The sequence below is a fragment of the Periophthalmus magnuspinnatus genome, chromosome 17 (genome assembly GCF_009829125.3).
Source record: "Periophthalmus magnuspinnatus isolate fPerMag1 chromosome 17, fPerMag1.2.pri, whole genome shotgun sequence".
Lineage (NCBI taxonomy): Eukaryota > Metazoa > Chordata > Actinopteri > Gobiiformes > Gobiidae > Periophthalmus > Periophthalmus magnuspinnatus.
This window is the reverse complement of record NC_047142.1, coordinates 26,677,127-26,699,761: the sequence shown is the minus strand read 5'-3', so window position 1 is coordinate 26,699,761 and position 22,635 is coordinate 26,677,127. Positions and strand designations below refer to the sequence as shown.

General features: G+C 38.4%; 1 protein-coding gene across 1 annotated transcript; it reads left to right on the top strand.

Annotated features, from left to right (window-relative positions):
* The first annotated feature begins 2,060 nt into the window (after positions 1 to 2,060).
* LOC117385757 (major facilitator superfamily domain-containing protein 12-like) lies at positions 2,061 to 22,484 on the top strand. Its single transcript, XM_033983080.2, has 11 exons — positions 2,061 to 2,684; positions 5,930 to 6,049; positions 7,381 to 7,591; positions 12,779 to 12,896; positions 15,606 to 15,797; positions 16,162 to 16,254; positions 16,939 to 17,031; positions 17,846 to 18,016; positions 18,712 to 18,806; positions 20,052 to 20,182; positions 20,528 to 22,484. The coding sequence occupies exons 1-11, from the start codon at positions 2,537 to 2,539 to the stop codon at positions 20,569 to 20,571; spliced, it is 1,416 nt and encodes a 471-aa protein (XP_033838971.1). The 5' UTR covers positions 2,061 to 2,536; the 3' UTR covers positions 20,572 to 22,484.
* The last annotated feature ends 151 nt before the right edge of the window (positions 22,485 to 22,635 follow it).

Genomic DNA, 22,635 nt, shown 5'->3' with positions numbered 1-22,635 from the left:
CATGTGGCTGCAGGTTATTTAAAGTGCAACTGACACATTCATATATTTTTCAGTTAATAACTCGGTTTGATGGGATAGTACCTGAAGTAACTTTTTCATCATAATTTTACTTATAAGTTTACTTAGAAATTTACGTATAAGTATAACGATTATACTTACTTATTTGTGAAGAAATGTTGAAAACAAAAAGTTGTAATTTTAAAGCCGTGAGTTCAGCTGACATCAGTTCCATTCAAAATGCAGATGATTTATGCACAAGGAAGGCATTTTTATGACTCTTCATTTAAATAAAGGCAATGCCATTCATTTTTATTTGTCAGATCATAACTAGTAATTGTGTAATTTAGACAGGTTGTCTTATTAACATTATGGTTGCTAGGTAACATATTTCTACATATGCCATATCTGCTGCCATGTCCAACAGGAACTAAACTTATAATTTCACCAAAATTACAAATCTAGAAAAGACTGCAACATTTTTAGTAGAAACGTAAAACTAATCATGCTAACCATGAACTGAGTACTCCAACCTGTCACATACACTTTAATATTAGAGATGATGTTCTATCTAATAACAATGCTGTAGGTGGCTATTTTCTCTCAGACATGTGCTGATGTCAGGGTCACATGACATTGGATGATGCATAACAGTGACTTTTAGAAAATACTTGGGTTGAATAAGTAGTAATGCTGTATGAAATCAGTTATCAAACTTCAAAAGAAACACTGATCAAAAAGATGTCAAGATAAATATTCTCTAGTATCAACACTATACTGTACTTGATGAAATCACTATGATTTCCACAGCCATCAGAATCAGCTTTGCAGTTTAAATATTTTTCTAGTTTTCAATGAATCCTATCTTAATTATCGTGGAATAATTCATTTTCTGTGTTTTATGAGAGAGTTGTACTGTTCATTCCAAGTACAACTAGCCACAACTTTGATTTTATAATGCACACATGAATATGCCTGCACATGGTGATGATGGCCCTTACCCCACTGCACATGCCCCTCTCACGCGCCCGCCACCAACAGCCGTTCCTGGCATTGAAAAAAGAATCTGCCGTTTTGAGAGAACTGAAACTAGCCAGGTGACCGTGTGAAAAGGGATCTAAAAGATATCTGAACACTAGACTCTTTTTCATGAACGCCCTGTTAAAATACAAACAAAACAACTGCACAGACCCATTTAACAGATTAAAAACAGGAGCAGGTTTATTATAAACGTTTATCTCCACATTATTAAAGTCCTGCAGTAACTCCAGTTTTTCATGTCCTTCAAATGTTTTCCATTTTGAGAAGTAAAATAACCAAAAGCTTTTTTCCCCATTTCAGTTCTAATGCAGCCAGTTTTTAGACAGAGAGGGTCGTGAGATTTTGGATTAAAATTTCCCAAATTAAATAATTGAGATAACAATTAAAAGTATTTATATCATCTGAATTGCTGCAAACACGGTTCAATTTTGATTTAAATCACTGTATATTTTGTGAGGAGGTGACAGAAAAGGACATCTTCTGTGGAATGCCACATAAGGACAGAAAAACTGATTATACTCACCGGGAAAATTCTTCATTCACAAATGTAAATGGCTGAAAACATGGCCATCCTTCTTTGGACTTTAGACTGAAACAGCATTGTAACTCAATCTAACTGATGAAATCAAATGCTGCCTTAAAACTCTGTTATACGACCGCCTTTGTGAACCTCTGTGATCAGCCCCATGAGCTCTGGACTGTGTTTATGCTAAATTTAATATCATTTTGTTGCTGTTTTTGATCTCCTATATTCTGCCCTTTTTGTGTTAATCATGTGATGACTGTCGACTTCGTCTTGTCTTGTTTATTTGTTAAAAAAATGTTCACATTTGACTATTTAATTTTATTTTTTTTAACTTTACTCCACATCTGTCCGCCTAATTGCTCGTCACGTGATTGCGTCGTGGCATGTGCGGCGCTGTGATTGGCTGAGCTCGTTTCATCTGTGCTCTCATTGGTCTGTTTTCTGCTGATATCATCAATACCGGTCTGTTTACATCATCTGTCCCGTCTCAACTGATGTGCGTTAGCCCCGCAAGCTAATATTCGAACAATTTCACGGATTTCTCTGGCTATAATCGATTCATCATGTTTACTTTGAACTAGAGATCATGGGAATAGGGTTAAGTAACAATTATTTAAGCCTTTCTGAGTATTTTGACAACGTGAAGCTTCAGCTGACAGGGCTTCATTCGTAGCTGTGGTGCGCTCCCTCTGTGTCCCTCCTCTGTCTCCCTCTTCTGTTCTTTTGTAACAGACTTGTCACTGTCACCTGACCCGAGGAGGAAACTGACAAATGGGATCTGAAACGAAACATACTGCCCACAACGTCCTCATTTATTCTCAGTAAAGGAGAGCCACAGATGCACGTAGAGACATGGCGTAAAAGCTCCGGAGAAGCCCTGGAGACGCGCCGAGCTGAGTTTACCGTTTCAGGAGCTGTTTGAGATTCCCGTTTCAGAACCTGTTTCAGGAGCCTCCAGGAGCCTCCAGGAGCATGTCGGACGCGGACAGGTCGCTGCCTCTGTGCCGCAGGCTGAGCTATGCGGTCGGACACTTTCTGAACGACCTGTGCGCCTCGATGTGGTTCACGTACCTGCTGGTTTTCTACCATGACGTCCTAGGCTTCCAGAACACGTACGCAGGTAAAGACATGGTCAAGACATGATAAGGACATGGTAAGGACATGGTAAAGAAATGGTAAGGACATGGTAAGGACATTATTTTATTCAGGCAATGCTTTAACAGTGGCTCTGTTTACATGCAGCCCCAAGTTTGATTGTTATCTGATTGCTGATTTAAATTACATGAAAACTACAGAATCTGATGTGAGCAATCAGAGGAACTATGCTCAAAAATAAATCTATTACTATTACTACTATTACTACTATTTTGCTGTTTTAATGTCCTTTTAAAAATCTTATAACTATAAATGTCTGTTATTATCACATTGTTGACGTGCATGTATCTCGGGCTTTAAAGTAATTAATTACAGACGCTCACCTTACTATAATTGAGTAGATGTTTGGGGTAATTAAATGTGGTGATGTAAAAATAAAAAGTATTTACTGTAAATCTTAAGACTTTACACCACTAAGACTCTAAGAGATATTTTGAATTGGTTTATATATTAAATTATAACTTTGTAAATACTTCTCTAGTCCTGCATAGATCCACATTAAAAAGACTGACACTATTTTCTCTATCACTATTAAAAGTTTAAATTTGATAAGGCATTCACAAAAACATTGGCTATTGTTGTGGTTGGTATCAAATATTGGAGCCGATACTGAAACATTTGCTGGATCGGAGATTGGCTTCCAAACATCAGTTCAGCCGATATCCTGATTGGACATATAAACTGATTTAGTAATGTTATTCATAGTTGACCCAGAAAGACTCATAATGTTTGAATTTTCATTTATACAAAATTGTTCTGTCGTTACTTGAGAGATAAATAACAGCTACGTTTGGATCAGCTTTATTTATAAGGAAATAAATCCTGTTTTAAGTCTCTACATTTGATATCGGATCGGCAGATACTTGAAGCTATAGTACTGAAATCGGTATCGGAACTGAATAAGCTGGATTGTGCATCCTTAAAAAATAACTTGTTGTATCCTGATGTCTTTGACAAATATTTAGTTATACCTAAAATCCTTTTTGTAAATGTAAATTGTAGAACCTGTTAGAAGCTGTTCTCTCTGGGTATGAAACTATGGCACAAATGTAATAGAATGAAATAAATAACCACTGCCTGAGGTTTCAAATTGGACAAGGACAAACTGTATATTCATTATTTATTAATTTATTTTATTTTATTGTTTTTTTGAATAGACACAGATACAACAAACATAGATTAAGAATTCAATAATCTGATGCAGGTATCAGTGTAGCCTAAGCTAATTTGCAACACCAGTCCCCAGAAGGGCTTTTAAAATGGTTATTATGTGTATTTATCATTATGTAATTGTACAGGAAATCATTTTGACCAGTTTAAAGTAAATAAATATTGAGAGTGGGGATGACAAATAATGTATTCAAGTTGTAGTATTATCACTACAAAATAATTCTGCTAATTCCGCAATATCAAAAATGTCATGTCATCCTTAATTAGCAACATGTGAAGTGATTTAGTTTTTTTGGAATTGAAATAGATTTGTCACAATACTAAAATTCTTGATTTCAGTTCTAAGGAATAAACTTGATAGTCAATATCTATTCTGATACCATGATGATGATTAAAAACCCTCCTTTAGACAACAGAATGTGATTTTCTACTTTAAATGTTATACTTTGTGCTCTATTCCCATGAGTGTAATCCCTCAGTGTCCAGTAGGTTCATAGTGGTCCATGGGTGTATACTAGTCTATATGTCTTATACTTGTAAAACATACAGAGAGACATCATTATAAAGATATTCAGGAAAGGTTGATTTCTGTCCTATCAGTGGGACTTGTTTTAGTATTGATACCTGCCCAAATGAGTTTCGGGACTAGTTTTAGTATCAATTAGTATCTGATTTTCGCTACTTTTGAAATAAGATGGAATTAGTACCCATAGCAGTACTAGTTAGACTTGGAAGAAAGTAAAGAATCCTTGTTTTCCTTGTGGAGTGCAGTGCAGTGGAGCCGTTGTGTGTCACTAGCAGCAGAACTAAGTGTTCTTCATACAGCCTGAGGAAACCTGTTTCTACAGAGTTTTATGGGTCTATAATCCTGAGATATGCTTGACTATACATCATAGCAACCTTGAGTGACATTATAATAGCATTTTAAAAACAATATGCTATCGAAAATGTGAAGTAGTTACCAGAATATATTTAGAATTGATTTTGAGCACACATTTGTAGTTTGAGAGTATTTGGCTTTAGAAATAAGGCTGCATGATGTGAGAAAAATGGCAAAATTCAGCAATTAGAATATAACAATGTAACTATTTAAAATCAGATACTAAGCGAAAACTAGATACTCATCTGAGCAAGTATCAATACTAAAAAAAGCCATGTTAACAGGACAGAAATGAGCCTTTCCTGAATATGTTTATAATGATCTTGAGCTGTATCTTTCACAAGTATAAGGCACATAGACACCCATAGTGTACACCCATGGACCATTGTGAACCTACTGAACACTGAGGGATTACACACATATTACACACATGGGAACAGAACACAAAGTACTACCATTTAATGTGGAAAATCACAGTATATTGTCTAATGAAAGAGTGTTTTTTACTATCATCATGGTATCGGAATCAGTATTGCATATCGAGTATTCTTTATCATCAAAATCAAGTTTGAAATTTTAGTATCATGACAACACTAGTCTAACTAATTTTTCCACCATCGTTAATCTTATTTGTCCATTTTTATGAAAGGGCTTTGATGGTGTGGACCTGTTGCCTAGACCTGACAGCACATGGCCTGTCTCCTGAATGTGTCCTTGCATGTAATGTTTTGTCTTGGTGACTTCTCCCCTGTTTAAGAGCCTTTCTAAACTTTCTAGAAAGAAATTCCATTCTGACTTCTATGCTTGCTTGTTGCCTCTCAAAACCTGTAGCAAAAAAAACAAAAATGTAAACAGTTTGCAATGGTCTAACATTATTCCTCTTTGCCTTATGCAATTTGAGCATCCTAATAATTCACTGCAATGAGTTGATAAGTACTTTTCACTACTTTCTTCAGGTTAACAACTAGCATGCTAACCGTACACTTGTTGACAGTACACAGAGGATTTATTTTGACCTCAAGAGCTGCTTATACAATAAGCTGTACTGAGGCAAGACACATTTTGTTCACATACAAAATCTAAATCATAATTTGTTTATACAAAATAATGTCTTGGTGTATAAGATATGAGTCCTCAATGTGCATGTGGTTTGTGTGCAGGTGTTTTGCTGCTCGTGGGCCAGATCGCGGATGGCGTCTGCACTCCTCTGATTGGCTATGAGTCCGACAGAACACCCGGATGTGGCAACTATGGCAAGAGGAAGACGTGGCACCTAGTGGGTAAGCTCCACCAGACCCAGCACCCTCCACTGTCTATCTGATTCGCCAATTTAACCTGTCTTTATACAAGTACATTGTTTCCTTTTTTGAATAAATAGTTGTTTTGCATGAACTCCCCCTGCAGGTGTAGTCTTGTGAGAGCTGTTTGGGTCAGATACACAGAGATACAGAATAGTTTTGAGAGCTTTTGCCACGCCCCCTTTTTAGTCGACCAATCAATGGGCAGTACATGTCTTCAGCCCACTGCAGCCCCAGTGCACAGAGAGCAAATATACTGCTCTGAAAATGACTGACCTTTTTATTGACACATTGTTTATGGTTCACATATATCTCTATCTCTATCTGTTAAATTCTACCTGCTGATTGTCAGGTGACCTACAAGTACACCTGACCTGACTGAGGTAAAAGAGTATTTCAAACAGTAATTACAGTGAAAAGTATAGCAGGTTTCACATCTACTGATCAAGAAATCAACCTTCAAATGGCTGCTTTAAAGAGGGGTATTTTACTTCTATGGGGTATTAAATGCTAACACATAATATATTTAGAGCTCCATGTGACCTTTTATTGTTTTGAAATGGCTATATTCGCTGGAAACAATATATTAAATTTGTTTTTGATGCTGTGGATCCCCCCTGCCTCTGCTACCTGTGCTAAGTCACTCCCCATTCAGAGCACTATCTCAACACAATCAGTGCTAATGAAACTGCACACTTCTGTTTGTGAAGTTGTAGTGTTTTGTTTTGTATCCTGTGTGAAAACATGAGATTGTGGGATCAGTCTTGGACAGAATTTTACAGCTAAACATAAGAGGGGTTTGAATAGAGCCCGGGAGAGATCGGAAGTTTACTCAAACATACATGGATGACATATAAAACCTCTTCAGGTATGTTTTTGATAAGGGAACAACGTTATGGTAGATGGCTCCAAAAAGTCGAGTTTGCACAATACCACCTCTTTAAAATATTTCAGTTCTCTTCATCACCGTCATTACATCCATCTTGATGCCAAAAGGTTCAGTTTTTCCAACATTGGTGCTTGATACCTGAGAACTCAGATGCTTGAAACGTGCTTCACAAGCGTTGGACGAGCCTGGATGCTCAGCTACATAAACATAAAACTGACATAAAACAGACACAAACACAAATCTGGTTTGTCCTGAACGCAGTATAAGAATGAATGTTTTCAGGGTTTTGTGATAGAAACACCTGTAATTGAATAAATGTGAGAAGGATAAGTTTCATACTGTGGAGACACGCAGGTGGCATGCCCTTCACTACAAAAGTTCCATAGTGCACCTTTAACACGCCATTTTGTGTGTGCTTCCCCAGGCTGCCTGAGTGTGGCGCTGTCATTCTCCTTCATCTTTAACCAGTGTCTGGGCTGCTCCTCCCAGACACCGCAGTGGGTCAGTGTGCTCTACTTTGTCCCATTCATTGTAGTCTTCCAGTTTGGGTGGGCGGCGGTCCAGATCTCCCACTTGTCCCTCATCCCCGAGCTAGTCCGCTGTGAGCACGCCAAGGTTGAACTCACCGCGTACAGGTAAGGACTACAAAATCAGTATGTACACCACAAATTCAGCACCACAAACTCACTGTGTACAGTGAGTTTAGTCCAGTCTTGGGTGAAACTTCTCTTTTCGAGCCCCGAAGCCAGTTCAGGTATTATGAAGGTCCAGCATATTTATTTTCTCCTTCTTTAGACCTGGTTTGACTATGACTATGTTAGTTCTCCTTTAGACCCAGTCTTTTTTTTAAAACTGTTATACCTGTTTCATAAAAAAACAAACAAAAAAAACATTCTCCTTACCTTATTTGTTTAGTCCAGGTTTAGTCCAAACATTTTTTTCTGTTCTGAGGTGTGTCACACTTTTGTAGTCAAATACAAAAAATATTTTCAAAAACAAATCAGTTTTACAACAATTGTAAGGAGCCTTTTCGCAATCATTACATCGTTTTTGTGCAACTCTTTAAATTTTTGACATTTTAACCTTCCCTCCATTGTGACCTCTTCTGTCACCCTGCGGGACAGTCACTACAGTATGCCATGTTGAAAAATTCTAATAAATGACTTAATATGTCTCAAGTGCTAGTTTAATTGATTATGTAATGGTCTCATTTTAAAGAATATCATTTTAACAATTAGAATGGTATTTTTCTCAGGAAATGCAACCAAAATGCAAAGAAAAGTTGGATTTTACAAAAATTTGAAAATAATAATAATAATTTGGTTTTGACCTGAAGCTTAAGCCCTTAACCCCAGAGTGCTCCCTGGGGCATAAATGTCAGATGAGGTCCTTCTAGTTTAAAAAAAAAAAAAGTGTAAATATGTGATTTTTCATGTCACACCACAGGACACCTTTACAGCATTAAACTGCTCATATCTTATTTAGATTTATAGTAGAGATAAAGGAGTAGTTTTATTGAATACTGTGGTCATGCCAACACCTTTTATGAACTGTCTCTGACCAAGACACTCATTCTAGAATATTTAGAAGAAAAATGTTAGTCATCACACGACATTTTACTGTTTTATGTTAAAATACAAAGAAATGAAACACAGCTTCATTCTAAAACTATGTGCCATTTATAGAATACATATTTGTGCACAGATGAGTTGAATTTTGGAGGAAGATAAACATTTGTTATTAAAAGTGATAAGGCCGGAAATGGATGGTCTTGTACCCATTTGATTTGAACATGTTTCCCTAGTATCTAGAGAGAGAGTTCATTTTTATGGAATGTAACATCAAGATCTTACATACAGCTCCTTTAAAATAGTAAAAATCTGGTACAGTGCCTTTAAACACTTTGTCACACTGGTATCAGGACATCACAATATCAAATTTACTCTGTTTTAATTTAATGTAGTCTATGTAGGAGCTGAAAAGCCTGTTTTACAAAAGCACTGAAACATAGGCAAGGCAAGTTTATTTGTATAGCACAATTCGTACACAAGGTAATTCAAAGTGCTTTACAGAATAAGAAAGACATTAAAATCACACAAATCAAAGCATAAATAATCACAAATAATCATCATAAAATTTACATTAAAAGAGAAGAGTGCAGAATAAAAATCTTTCAGTCGTATGCACAGCTAAACAGAACTGTTTTGAGCCTGGATTTAAACATTGTCAAAGTAGAGGCCTGTCTCACATCTTCAGGACGACTGTTCCAAGTTTTAGCTGCATAAAACTTAAACGCTGATTCCCCATGTTTAGTCCTGACTCTGGGCACCAGCAGGAGGCCGATCCCTGAAGTCCTCAAATTGCGAGATGGTTCATATGGCACTAACATGTCGGAGATATACTTTGGACCTAGGCCATGGAGAGACTTATACACAAGCAGAGCTGCTTTAAAGTCTATTCTTTGAGCTACAGGAAGCCAGTGCAGAGACCTGAGCACAGGACTTATGTGCTCATACTTCCTGGTTCTAGTCAGGACCCGAGCAGCAGCGTTCTGGATGTACTGCAGCTGTGTTAAGGCTCGTTTGGAGAGGCCAGTGATCAGGCCGTTACAGTAGTCTAACCTACTGGAGACAAATGCATGGATAAGTCTCTCCAAGTCTGGCTTTGACAGTATACCTTTGATTTTTGCAATGCTTTTTTATGTGGTAAAAAGCTGCAGATGTTATTGATTTGATGTGGCTGTTAAAGTTCAAGTCTGAGTCCATTATTACCCCCAGATTTCTAGCCTGATTTGAAGGTTTTAGAGAGAGAGACTGGAGGTGACTGCTGACACTTTCTCTATGTTTCTGTGGGCCAAAGATGATGACTTCAGTCTTGTCTGAGTTTAGCAGAAGAAAGTTGTTTTGCATCCACACACTGATCTGTTGGATGCAGTGGCAGAGTGAGTCCACGGTCGATAATTGTTCAATATTGTGGCATCAAGACTGTTCTTCTTTAGGAGAGGCTTGATAACCGCAGTTTTCAAAGCACTTGGGAATGTTCCAGATTGAAGTGACATATTAACTATGTGAGTGAGTGGTGATAGCAAACTGTTGAGCACAGACTTTAGAAATTTAGTGGGTAACACATCGAGGCAGCATGTAGATGAACTCAGACTGGTGACAATCTCTTGGACAGTTTTGTCAGTTACAGGTGCAAAGTGAGTCAGCTCTAAGTGTCTAGGTGGGTGCTGGGTTGTTATTTGTGTTGTGGAATTTATGGCATTTTTAATACCCTGAACCTTGTCATTAAAGAATACTGCAAACTCATTGCACATAGATGTGAAAATTAGTTCTAACGGCAGTGGAGCTGGGGGGTTTGTTGTTGTGTTTACCGTTGCAAACAGGACACGAGAGTTGTTACTACAACTTCCAATAATGTCAGAAAAATACCTTTGCCTTGCTCTACATAAACTGTGGTTGTACATGTGCATCTTTTCTCTGTAAATTTCATAATGAACCTGGAGCTTTGACTTGCGCCATTCCCGCTCGGCCCTTGGGCATACTAGTTAATTGTGACTAACTCTATTTTGAAAACTGCACAACTTCATTGTTCTGTCATTTGTGACATTTCATGGACACAAGTGCTCTTTATCAAATGAGAATGCACAAACTGACAAAGTCTTATAGTGGAAACTGAACCAATTTCTGTCTTTAAAATTCCACTCATACCAATGTGACATTTGCTGCCAAGAGAGACACTGGTTGCTTTAGAATATGTGAAATATTTCAGATATATATCTTTTTACATATGTCTTTATATGTTGAGTAAATAATGCTTTTCATGTACATTTTATTGCAATAATCTAGTTTTAGTAAGTTGTCATGATAGTAGAATTTGAAACTCGATTCCGATACTAAGGAATAAACGCAATACAGATTCCTATACCATATGAAATGATAATAAAAACCCTCTTTCTTTAGACAATACACTGTGATTTTCCACATTAAATCTTGTACTTTGTGTTCTGTTCCCATGTGCGTTATATGTGTGTAATCTCTCTGTGTGCAGTAGGTTCATAGTGGTCCATGGGTGTGTACTAGTCTATGTGTCTTATACTTGTTCTGACACAGCTTAAGATCATTAAAAAGATATTCAGGAAAGGTTCATTTCTGTCCTTCTCAAATTAGTATCTAATTTCCATACAACTTTAATATCAGTTAGAGTTAGTCTGATTCTGAATAATTTTGACAATCCTACAATGTACAGATTCAGTATGTCAGATGGGAGGAGGAGCAGATTGTCATTCTCTATTTTGTCTAAAATTAAAGCTGTGAAAAAGAGAAGGGAAACTAATGCTTGTTCAATATATAGAGATTTATTTTTGAAGAGGAAATGGCCTCTTTTGCTTCAACTCCAAGAATAATGCTTTGGATCAATCAATCAATCAACGTTTATTTACACTTTACAACACTCAAGGTGATCAAAGTGCTTTCCAGTAAAATCAAATTAAAACAAGTTAAAATCATACTAAAACAGGAGAATAAAATAGAATAAAATACATTAATATAACAAATTATAAATAATAATAATGTGTCACAACATTACTAAGTGTTGAAAGCCAGTCTGAATAAATATGTTTAAGCCTTGATTTAAAAAGACCAAAGTCAGTAATGGTGCGCATATCAGGAGGCAGTTTGTTCCAGAGTTTGGGCCCAGCCACAGAGAAGATCACCCCAGTGTTTGGATTTAGTTTTCGGAACTTCCAAAAGGAGTTGATTAGATGACCTCAAGGCCCGGTTTGGATTTCGGACCAACAGTTCAGCCAGATAGGGCGGGGCGAGGCCATTAAGAGCTTTAAAAACAAAAAGTAAAATTTTAAAATCAACTCTAAAAGAAACAGGAAGCCAATGGAGCGAATAAAGAACTGGGGTGATGTGTTGGTGTGATGGATGAGAAAACAACATTATTATTTTATTTCTGTGATGTGTAACAGTGAGTAGCGTGTCATCTTACTACAGTCACAACTGAATCCTAGTGCGTCCATGGGTTTCAGAATTATGGAAAATTTGAAATGTACCCATAATAATTAATAATTAAAAAAATAATAATTTGGACAGAAAAAAGTCAGCAAAATGTTGCATATAACATGAAGCTGAAACAACACACATAATTACAGTTGTTATCAGTAAAATCTATCTGGGACACAGGCAGGTATGAAACTAATGGTAACTTCTCATTTTCTGAAAAACTTAAAACCAGTGTGGCTACAAAAGTGTAATCTATGCAATTTACCTTGGAGTACAACTTATTAATAATGCTCATTATAATATCACTCTCTGAATTCGGGTTAGATGCTCCTTTACTCTATATAAACCAGTTTAGCCATTGCTACAGCAACCCCTGTCCCCTGCTGTCTTCAGGTTCAAATCAGCCGTTGCCCTGACAAATTGTTTGGAGACAAACTCAATGTCTCAAAACTCATGATGTGTAAATCTACATTTACACATTCTAACATTTTGGAACAATTGTACCGTCATAGTGGAGCATGTTTATGGAAATTTTACATTTGAGCCTTCCTGTTTTACCAAAATGCTAAATATTAATGTTAACAATACTAAACATGCAGGGTCTGTGTGTTGAACATGTGTGAATGAAACAAAATCCAGGTGTGTTTTTGATGAGGAAACATTATAACATGGATCAGAAACTGCATAAAATGGGCCCTTTCACAACATGCAAGATTTGGATTTTATAGAACTAAAGTGATCTAATGTATTTGAGAAACCCTTAATAATGCCACATACCTTAGTGCTTTCTGTTTTTGTTTGTGTTTGTCTTAGGTATGCATTCACAGTGATGGCTAACATCACAGTGTACGCTCTGGCCTACCTGCTGTTCCACATGCAGGGTGGACAGGATATGGACGCTTTGGGACCTGTGGACATTCCTGTCTTCAGGGTGAGATATTTGAAGGCCGTAAAGCCCACTACACACTACAGGATCATTTGCCCAATTTAGGACCTGATTTGCTTCTTCCTGACTTTGGATAATATTCGTCTAAATCTGCACTACATGTTCCTGGTGTTTTATTTGGCTATTTTGTCCATAAATCTAGATATGAACATTAATAATAGACCAATGAGGCTCCTTCTTTCCCAAAGCCGCTAGCTAGCTTTAGCAACAGGCTTGATTGACAGCATTGCTAAGCTGCCGCTCCCTGATAACCCAGCAGTGCGGGTAGGAAGGAACATAACCTTCAACAGCCTCGCTCTGGATTGGCGGTTAAGGTACTCGCGGTTGAAATTCCAAATATGGAACTGGGCTCCAAATTCATCCATATAACTGCTAGCCTTGATGAACTTCATTTGATTGGAGCCAAACGCTGTGGGTGACATCACACTCACTTAGTCCACTTTTTTGTACATTCTGTGATGTGGTGTCAGTGCGACTCTGAGCTGCTGTCATATCGTAACCACAAAAAAATCACCATGGCAACAGCCAATAAAACAGAGCGTCAGGGGCAGATCGGGGTGACGGACGCAGAGGCTCTTTTGTGAATTAAAAGCATTTATCTGAACTACTGCATAATAATAACACAGTTTTGAGTTGAACCTCAAGCAGAAGTGCAATGCTCTAATCTTTGGAACACTTTAGAGTCTCAGAGTGAGTCATTTTACTGTAGACAGGAAACAGCAGATGCCAGGTGCGCTCACAACTTTAACCTATGGTGTGTGATGTCTTTGCTGCCATATTAATACTGAAATGACCTGTAGTGTGTGGTGAGCTTTAGACCATTTTTCATTACTTTCTTCAAAGCCAGAGGTTTACATACGGTGAGATTACTCTGTCTTTAAACAATATTTGACAATATTTGAGTTAGAGACACTCCTGTGGATGTATTTGAAGCACACCTGAAACACACTGTTTCTTTGTGTAACATCATGGGAAACTCAAAAGAAATCAGGAAGAGAACTGTGGACTTGTACAAGTCTGGTTCATCCTTGGTGCAATTTCCAGATGGCTGAAGGTTCCATGTTCATCTGTTCAAACAATTATACACATGTATAAACACCATGGGAATGTCCAGCCATCAAACCGCTCAGGAAGAAGACGGCTTCTGTGTCTCAGAGATGAACGTACTTTGGTCTGAAATGTGAAGGTCAGCCCAAGAACAAACGCAAAAGACCTTGTGAAGATGCTGCTGAAGCTGGTAAGAGTCTGTCATTATCCACAGTGAAACGAGGACTGTACCGACATGGACTGAAAGGACACTGCAGGAAGAAGACATTATTCCAAAAGAAACAAAAAAAGACAGATTACAGTTTGCAAATGCACACAGGGACAAAGAGCTTCATTTTTGGAGACATTTCCTGTGGTCTGATGAAACTAAAACTGTTGAACTGTTTGGCCATAATGAGCATCGTTACATTTGAAGGAAAAGAAGGGAGGCTAGCAAGCCTAAGAACACCATCCCAACTGTGAAATATGGAGGTGGCAGCATCATGTTGTGGGGTTGTTTTGCTGCAGGAGGGACTGGTGCACTTCACAAAATAGATGGCATCATCAGGAAAGAACATTATGTGAAAATACTGAAGCTACATCTCAAAACATCAGTCAGGAAGTTAAAGCTTGTGCACGAATGGATCTTCCAAATGGACAATGTAACCAGTTTGGAAGTATGCTTTGGGTCAAAGAGGTTTAAGGATAACAAAGTCCATGTTTTGGAGCAGACATCACAAAGCCCTGATCTCAGTCCTTTTGAATCTATGTGCAGACCTGAAAAGGCCTGCACGAGTGAGGTGGCTGTCTGGAGGAAGGGGCAAAATTCCTGCCAACTATTGTGAGAAATTTGAGGATGAATATCCAAGTCACACAATTTTTAAGGCAATGGCATCAAATACTAATGAAATGTATGTAAACTTCTGACTTTGAAGGAAGTCATGAAAAATTGTCTTATAAATCCTTTTATCATTATTCTGGCATTTAACAAATAGAAATAGTTTTAGTAATCCTAATTGACCTAAAACAGGAAAAGCTTAGTCTGATTTCATGTCAGACAATGGGGAAAAAGCTCATGTGTCTTTTTTATATAGTGTATGTAATCTGCTGGTTTCAACTGTAGTTTTTAATAGGCAACCAGTGCCATGCTCTACCTGAAAGTTTAGTCTTCGCTGTAACTGATTAAATCCACGTGTCTCTCAGAGCATGGTGGAGGCTGGCCAATTGCTTGGTTTCAGATGACATCACAACGTCTGTAGACTAATCATATTTAATACAGATGCGGGCAGATAAAATTAATGTTGTTCAAATCTAGATTTGTGTTGTAATACAGTGAGTTCTAGGGTCTAATGGAAATGATCAGGTTCAATGTTTGTACTTTGTACATTTACCTTTTGGATATTTATTAACAATGTAAACAGCAGGGAAATCTGTCTCTTGCCCCATTTGAGAGTATGACATCATCACATTTTACAATCTGAAAATCAACAGTTTGGTTCCTTCCACAAAATTAGCCGACCACATGTCACCAATTTAGTATTACATAAAGCAGCCCTATTGTGCAACACTGTGCATCAATTAATATCGGATTTTTGATCGTTTTGACAAACCTACATCAATCCAGTGTTTAGAATCCCTCCTAAGCAGTTCTTGATGTGTCTCGTACAGAATCTGGCTCTGATAGTCCTGGCCATAGGTTTGGTTTTCTCTCTGATATTCCACTTGGGCACCTCAGAGCACCGCAGCAGAGCCGAAGCAACGGAGGATGGGGAACAGAGCCCTCTACTGGCCTCACGTACCACTACGCTGTCGGCTACATTGCAGTGGAAGTGCTGGCTCAAGCAACCTTCATTTTACCAGGTACACCACACTCACTCTAATTGATACTTTGCAGCTGATGTCATCAGAATTTCCTGGGGGTGTGGTGCTAACTGGAATCTCTGCTCTGTCTGAAGCTCGGTTACTCAAGTTAGTTTTAAATCAAAACTCAGATTAAAGTCTATTTGACCAGATTGGAACTACTATAATACATAGTTTTGTTGAAAATCAAACTCCTAAACAGGACCATGAACACCTGCATTGATCACAGGCTCCCGGGAATGTGTTGTTTAAATATATTTTGTATTTTTTCTTCAGTTAATTATGAATAAATTGAGTTAATTATGAATAAATTTGCTCCAGTAGCTCTATTCTAATTTTTTATCTTTGTGACTTTTGTCCCCAGGTGGCGCTGTTGTACATGTCCACCAGGCTAATAGTGAATCTGTCCCAGACTTATATCTCTATGTACCTGGTCAATACTCTGGGGCTGGACAAGGTAACATGTACAGTGTGAGCTTTTCTTGCCTTTAGAAACCATTTTTAAATATTTAAATTGCACAATGCACATTTTAAAGACATTTTAAATGCATCCACATAACATGAGCTATAACACTGAAATCTTGAACTACTATATATGAGAATCCCATGCAGAGGTGGAAAGTTACCAATACTCACGTTTTGTAATTGGGGGTAAGTGTACTTTTTTAGGAGATTTGTAAACCTGGAGTTGTACTTGTCCTTGAGTATAATTATGGCCATGTAATTGTAAGTGGTTTCATTTAAAATCATGAGAGTACTGAGTACAGCACAAGTCCCAACCATCTCAATCTATGGCCTCGGCCGTCTCACTGTTGTATCTCCTCCTAAACCCACAAACTCAAAAAAACAGGCATCGCCTACTCTGAGAGCTCAGAGAATATGTGGACTGTGGTTTAAAATGTTTACGTTCAGCTTTAAAGAGTTTATTTATATAAAATAATATCTAAATGCTGCTAAAGATCTGTCAAAAAGTGACTAGTAACTAGTACTACTACTGAGTAGTATTTTTCTTGTGTACTTTTTACTTTTACTTAAGTACAATTTTGGCAGCACACTTGTACTTGTAATTGAGGATATTTTAGCCATATAACTATACTGCATCCCTAGTTCTGAGTTTTGTGTTGTCTCATGTGTTTAACAGAAGTACATCGCCACCATCCCTCTGGTCATGTATCTGAGTGGGTTCCTCTCCTCCTTCATCATGAAACCCATCAGTAAACTCATCGGGAAAGCTGTGAGTCTCACCACCAGTACCCCTTGACCACACACTGGAAATGTCAGTGCAAGAATTTACAATACAAATGCAAACGCATGTGTCACAGTTGTTTTAAAGCCGACATATTCCGCAAAATGGACTGCTCAGAGCATTTATTTTATTGTCGTTTCTCTTTGACCTTCTGCAGTTGTATTTAGAGTGATTCGTGCATGTTTGAGCAATCTTTAACTGCTTATTTTCAAGATGCAATATTGCAATCAACCTCCGTTTTCACCTACACCGGTACATGCCCACTGTGACATACACACTTACTTCTCCGGTTTTATTTTCTTAATCGGTGATACAGTGAGGAATAACTTTGGACCACTGCAAACCATTTTAAAAAAAATGTGTTTTTTTTTGTTGTTTTTTTAAATGTCTTAAAATATTAATTCAGAATAAAGTTACTTAAATAAAAGGAATACATGACAGTACTTCATCCCAGACTTTGAACTGCACAGTATTGGTGAGAAAAAAGAAGAAAACACAGCTGTTTTCGTGAGGCAGAAAAACAGAGCAACAAAAATAAAGCTGCTTGTAATTATACGTCATGTTTTTTACATTACAATATAATGCAACTCCAAGTTTTCAGACTACAGTACTGATTGGCCCATGTAAGGGAATATGGTACAAAATACATTTTAATTTGAGTATTCAGTATTCTGTATCTAAATACATTTTTAAAGTATTCTTCCCATCACTGGCCATAGCACATGCAATACTAAACTAAACACTAAATGTTACACACTAAAATGTCACTCTAAATAAAGACTGTGTGGTTCCCTGGTTACAGCTGACTTACTTCGTGGGCCTGCTCCTGATAATGACCTTCTCTTACTGGGTGCTGCTGGACGAGGCCATGGGGCAGAGGGTGTATGGCGCCGCAGTGCTGCTGGGGGCGGGCTCAGCTACCATCCTGGTCATCTCATTGGCCATGACCGCCGAACTCATCTCCGACCAGACGGTAACTATGAGCCTTCATCTGTGCCGTTCATACTAAGGCTGCGAAATTAAAGTGGGGCTCAATACCAAAACTTTGCCCACAACCATATTTTAAATAGAGCTGCTAAACGGGGCAGTACATGGAGGACTAAAGAGGAGAGTGAGGGGGGAAGAGGGGTGGGGCCTGATGGACTAAAGAGGAGAGTGAGAGGGGAGGAGGGGTGGGGTCTGGTGGACTAAAGAGGAGAGTGAGGGGGGAAGAGGGGTGGGGCCTGGTGGACTAAAGAGGAGAGTGAGAGGGGAGGAGGGGTGGGGTCTGGAGGACTAAAAAGGAGAGTGAGGGGGGAGGAGAGGCAGGGTTTGGAGGAGTAAAGGGGAGTGTGACGAGGAAGGAGGAGAGAAGGAGGAGGCGCGAGGTCTGAAGTACTAAAGGGGAGAGTGAGGGGGAAGGAGGTGGGGGCGGGGTCTGTAGGGCAAAAGGGGAGGGGGAGGAGGGGCGGGGTCTGGAGGACTAAAGAAGAGAGTGAGGGGGGAGGTGGAGCGGGGTCTGGAGGACTAAAGGGGAGAGTGAAAGGGGTGACTTTGAACAGAATCCCATTTTTAAAACAAATCAAAATCTAATTACAATCATAGTGCTTGTCTGAAAAATTGCAATTGGATATTTTTCCAAATCATTTTTTTCTTTTCTTTTACTAAAACAAGTGTGTTCTTTTGCAGCAAAGCGGAGCATTTGTGTATGGAGCCATGAGTTTCACAGATAAACTGGCCAATGGACTGGGGGTCATGCTGATCCAGAGCCTGCATCCTTGTCAGTGAGTGTCCCGACAACCAGATCAAATCCAACAGGCACTAGGCCTTTAGTTCATTCATCAGTAATCATTTTATTATTTTATTTATTTTATTATGACTTCTATGGGACGACAGCAGAAAGGAGAAGTGAGAGTGAGCTGAACATTTAGGCTTTTTTGTTCTTTAAAGATAGATGTCAGATTAAACCAGGGGTGGGTAAACTACGGCCAGGGGGCCACTTACGGCCCGGTTTATTAATCCGGCCCGTCGAACGTGACCAAATTATGGCGCACTTCAGCTACATTAACCTTGTATTACTCTTATTCTCTTATCAGCCCTTCTGCAAAAATTAGCTTATCAAAGAAAAGAAAAGTGGATAGTGAGCACTGAGTGTTTAATACAGAGTGGACAACAAAATATTTTTTCACCGAAGTCTGATCAAAGTACCAAGGCAAGTTTTTTGCTGACATATAAATTTGCAAAAGCTAGCAAGCCTTTCTCTGAAGGCGAGTTTTTAAAAGAATGCATTTGGAAAACAATTTGTACAATGAGCCTTGTATATTCATGCTTTGCTACATGTTACAGGCCAAATCTCTAATATATACATATATGTATCATGGTCCGGCCTGTCAAATTTTAGAACACACTGTGGCCCGTGTGTCAAAAGGTTTGCCCACCCCTGGATTAAACTCATGATTCTCAAATTTAATCTGTCTTTATATAAGCACATTGTTTCCTAGTACTTTCTGAATAAATATTAGTTTTTGCACGAACGCGCCCTGCAGGTGTCAAACGATTATTTCTTCTGTACATTGAGTAATAAAGTTTGAAATATAGATATATAGAATATTTATGAATTTTTTATTTCAGGAATTGTTTTTTTTTTTACATTCGAACCCTCCTTACGGTTAGCTGTAAGATTCTGTCCAATTCCCCGCCCACAAGCCTACGTCACGCATGCTCCGCCCACAAGCTTACATGAACCATGCTCCCACACAACAGTTCTCAATAAATACAAAACACTACAACTTGATAAACCTGATGTTATGTGACTTTGCACAGAGAGCAAAGGGAGGAGGACTCAAGAGCATCAAAACTGAAAGTTATTTAACATGATAATACCTTGCTTTTGGCAAATATAGCATTTTCCAAACAATAAAAGGACACTGAATTGCATGTAATAAATCCAAAGCCTGTGGAATGGCATCAGGTGTAAAATAAAAGTTAATCTTACAGTTGCCTGCGTGTCTCCTGCGTGTCTCCTGTAGTACTGTGGTGTGCTGTCCGGCCTGTGTCTGGTTCTATCACTACGTCATGGTGGCTGTGACAGGAGGCGTGGCCTTTGTGGCAGCTCTGGCTCTTTGCTCAATCCTCATCTGGCCAATCAGGATCCGCCCACGTGAGTCACATGACCTCTTCTTTACACATTTATTACAACACAAATTCTACATGCAATCACACAGCACAAGGGACGCACCAATGACGATACTTCAGAATGTGCTGGATCGAGTGTCTGTTCCTTCATATCAAGCCAATGTCCTATTTGGGCCTTTAATACCCCATAGAATACCCCATAGAAGTAAATACCCCCTCTTTAATACCCCATAGAAGTAAATGCCCCCTCTTTAATACCCCATAGAAGTAAATGCCCCCTCTTTAATACCCTGTAGGAGTAAAACACCCCTCTTTAATACCCCATATAGTATAATCTTTAACATTCTTGGTTGCTGATGTGTTGTTTCAGAAGATGTTTCGGGCCGCACTGAAGACGTCACCTCAGTGAACTAACATCAGGGATTTGAACCAAAGATGACACTTTTAAACCATTGACAGGAGAAAGGGAGAGTGCACTTTACAGCAGAGGATACACTGCTACTAAACACGAGGGAACAAGGAAAACAACGCATTCCTGCTGCACTTTGGGCTAATGCCTGTAAAAAATGTATATTTTTTTTCTTAGTCTTTTTGAAGGCCTTTTTTAGCAGGACAGTTTTATCTCTGGAAATGTATTAACCAGGTCAAATCATGTAAACTACCAGTCAAAAGTTTGGACACACTTTCATTTTTGTCTTTTTTTACATGACTATTTACAGTGTAGATTCTCACTGAAGGCATCAAAACTATGTTTACTACATTTTATACATGTGCCATTCAGAGTACAGTGGTCCTGGTTTATCGCGGGGGTTACATTCCAAAAATAACCCACATATTATATATGTTTTAAGGCTGTAAAACCCCTCACCACACACTTTAAGACCACAAAAGGTGAAAACTGTGATATAGCGAGGGACAACTGTACACTCAAAATAAGTGAACGTAATGGCCAACAAAAATAACCACCTTTTGTTTGGTCACTGCATTTCTCTTTGACGCGGCTCAGCTGTGAAGTGAAAACCATTTCAGGAGACTTCATTATGAAGCTCACTGAGAGAAGAACAGGGGTTTGCTGCACTATCAACAAAGCAAAGGGACTTTGTATTTTTCTTTGTTATTCAAATCCTCAAAGAAAAAAATTCAAATTGAACGAGAGGGTGTGTCCACATTTTTGACTGGTAGTGTAAGTTATACCTCAAGACGAGAGTAAAAGCCAAACATAAAATCTGTCAACTGCTCATACAAGCTGCCACTTGGATGAGCAGCCAAACATCTTCACTCCAACAATTTGTCCAGTTACAGATTTAAACTTCGTCTTTTACTCTGGATCAGACCTGGACGACTGACGGATTACACAGACGCCTCAACATGAGCAGTTTGATTTAACAGGAAAGTAAAACACGCACAAGTCTAGTCTAGCAGAAAGGTTACATAGTGCACCTTTAATAGAGGGTTCTACTACCTTCTTGTCTCCATGGAGATGTTATTGCTTTGCCAGTAATGTCCTTCAGTTTGGCATTAAACTTCGCTGACATTTTCATTGATCTGTAGCTTGTCCTGTAGTCTGGAGAAGCCGCCTTTTATCTCCTTGGAGATACAGAAGTTTAATGCCATACTGTGAAACTCCAGGTAAAGCAATACCATCTCCATGGAGACAAGGCGGCAGACATTGCATTAGAAAAGTAAAAAATCTGCAAATCTAGTGTGATCCGGAGCTGTCCATAGAAAGTAGCGACACTTTGTTGTGACGTTTAGGGCGACGTCAGCGCCCACTGACATCAGCGGACTTGTTTCTTTTATTAAGCCGTTTTAGATGAATATTGTGATTTAAAATGTTTCACAATATTGTAAATGAGAACATAATGATCCACGGGGGTAGTAGATTGTGTGTCGCTTTATAGTTATCTATAAATCTTTATAAAGTTATCCATCTGTTACAACAGGACTGATTTAAACATGGGGAAAAATCGAGTTGAAAGGGTCTGGAGTTTAACCAAAACTGAGACATGGCCATAAGACGTTCTGCTACGAAACCAAAGCAGTTTAGTTTGGAAGCTTAACAAAAGATTACACTATTTTTTTTTTCCTCAAGGTATTACTTCTATAACAGGATGGATGACCACTACACACAGAGATTGCATTACACACAACTGGAATTGTCAAATTGTCAAATTGTTGAAACTTTGATTTCAAATGTTTTGCTGTGTTTTAATTGAATGGATATTATTATAACCATTATAACCATTTTTTACATTTTAATCAATGTTTTATATAAGGGGGTTGGGGTTATTCAGTGAAACATTTGTAAGTAAAGGGATTTTAACACTACACTGTGGATTAAGTTATTGTGAGTACCATTATATTGGGATTCTAAACATTTTATTACAATGTTCTCCATTTTGACTGCACTGATGCAAGGACGTGGATATGGTCAATGTCAGCCATTCCCAAAGTCTGCAGTGTCTCTTATTCATGCAA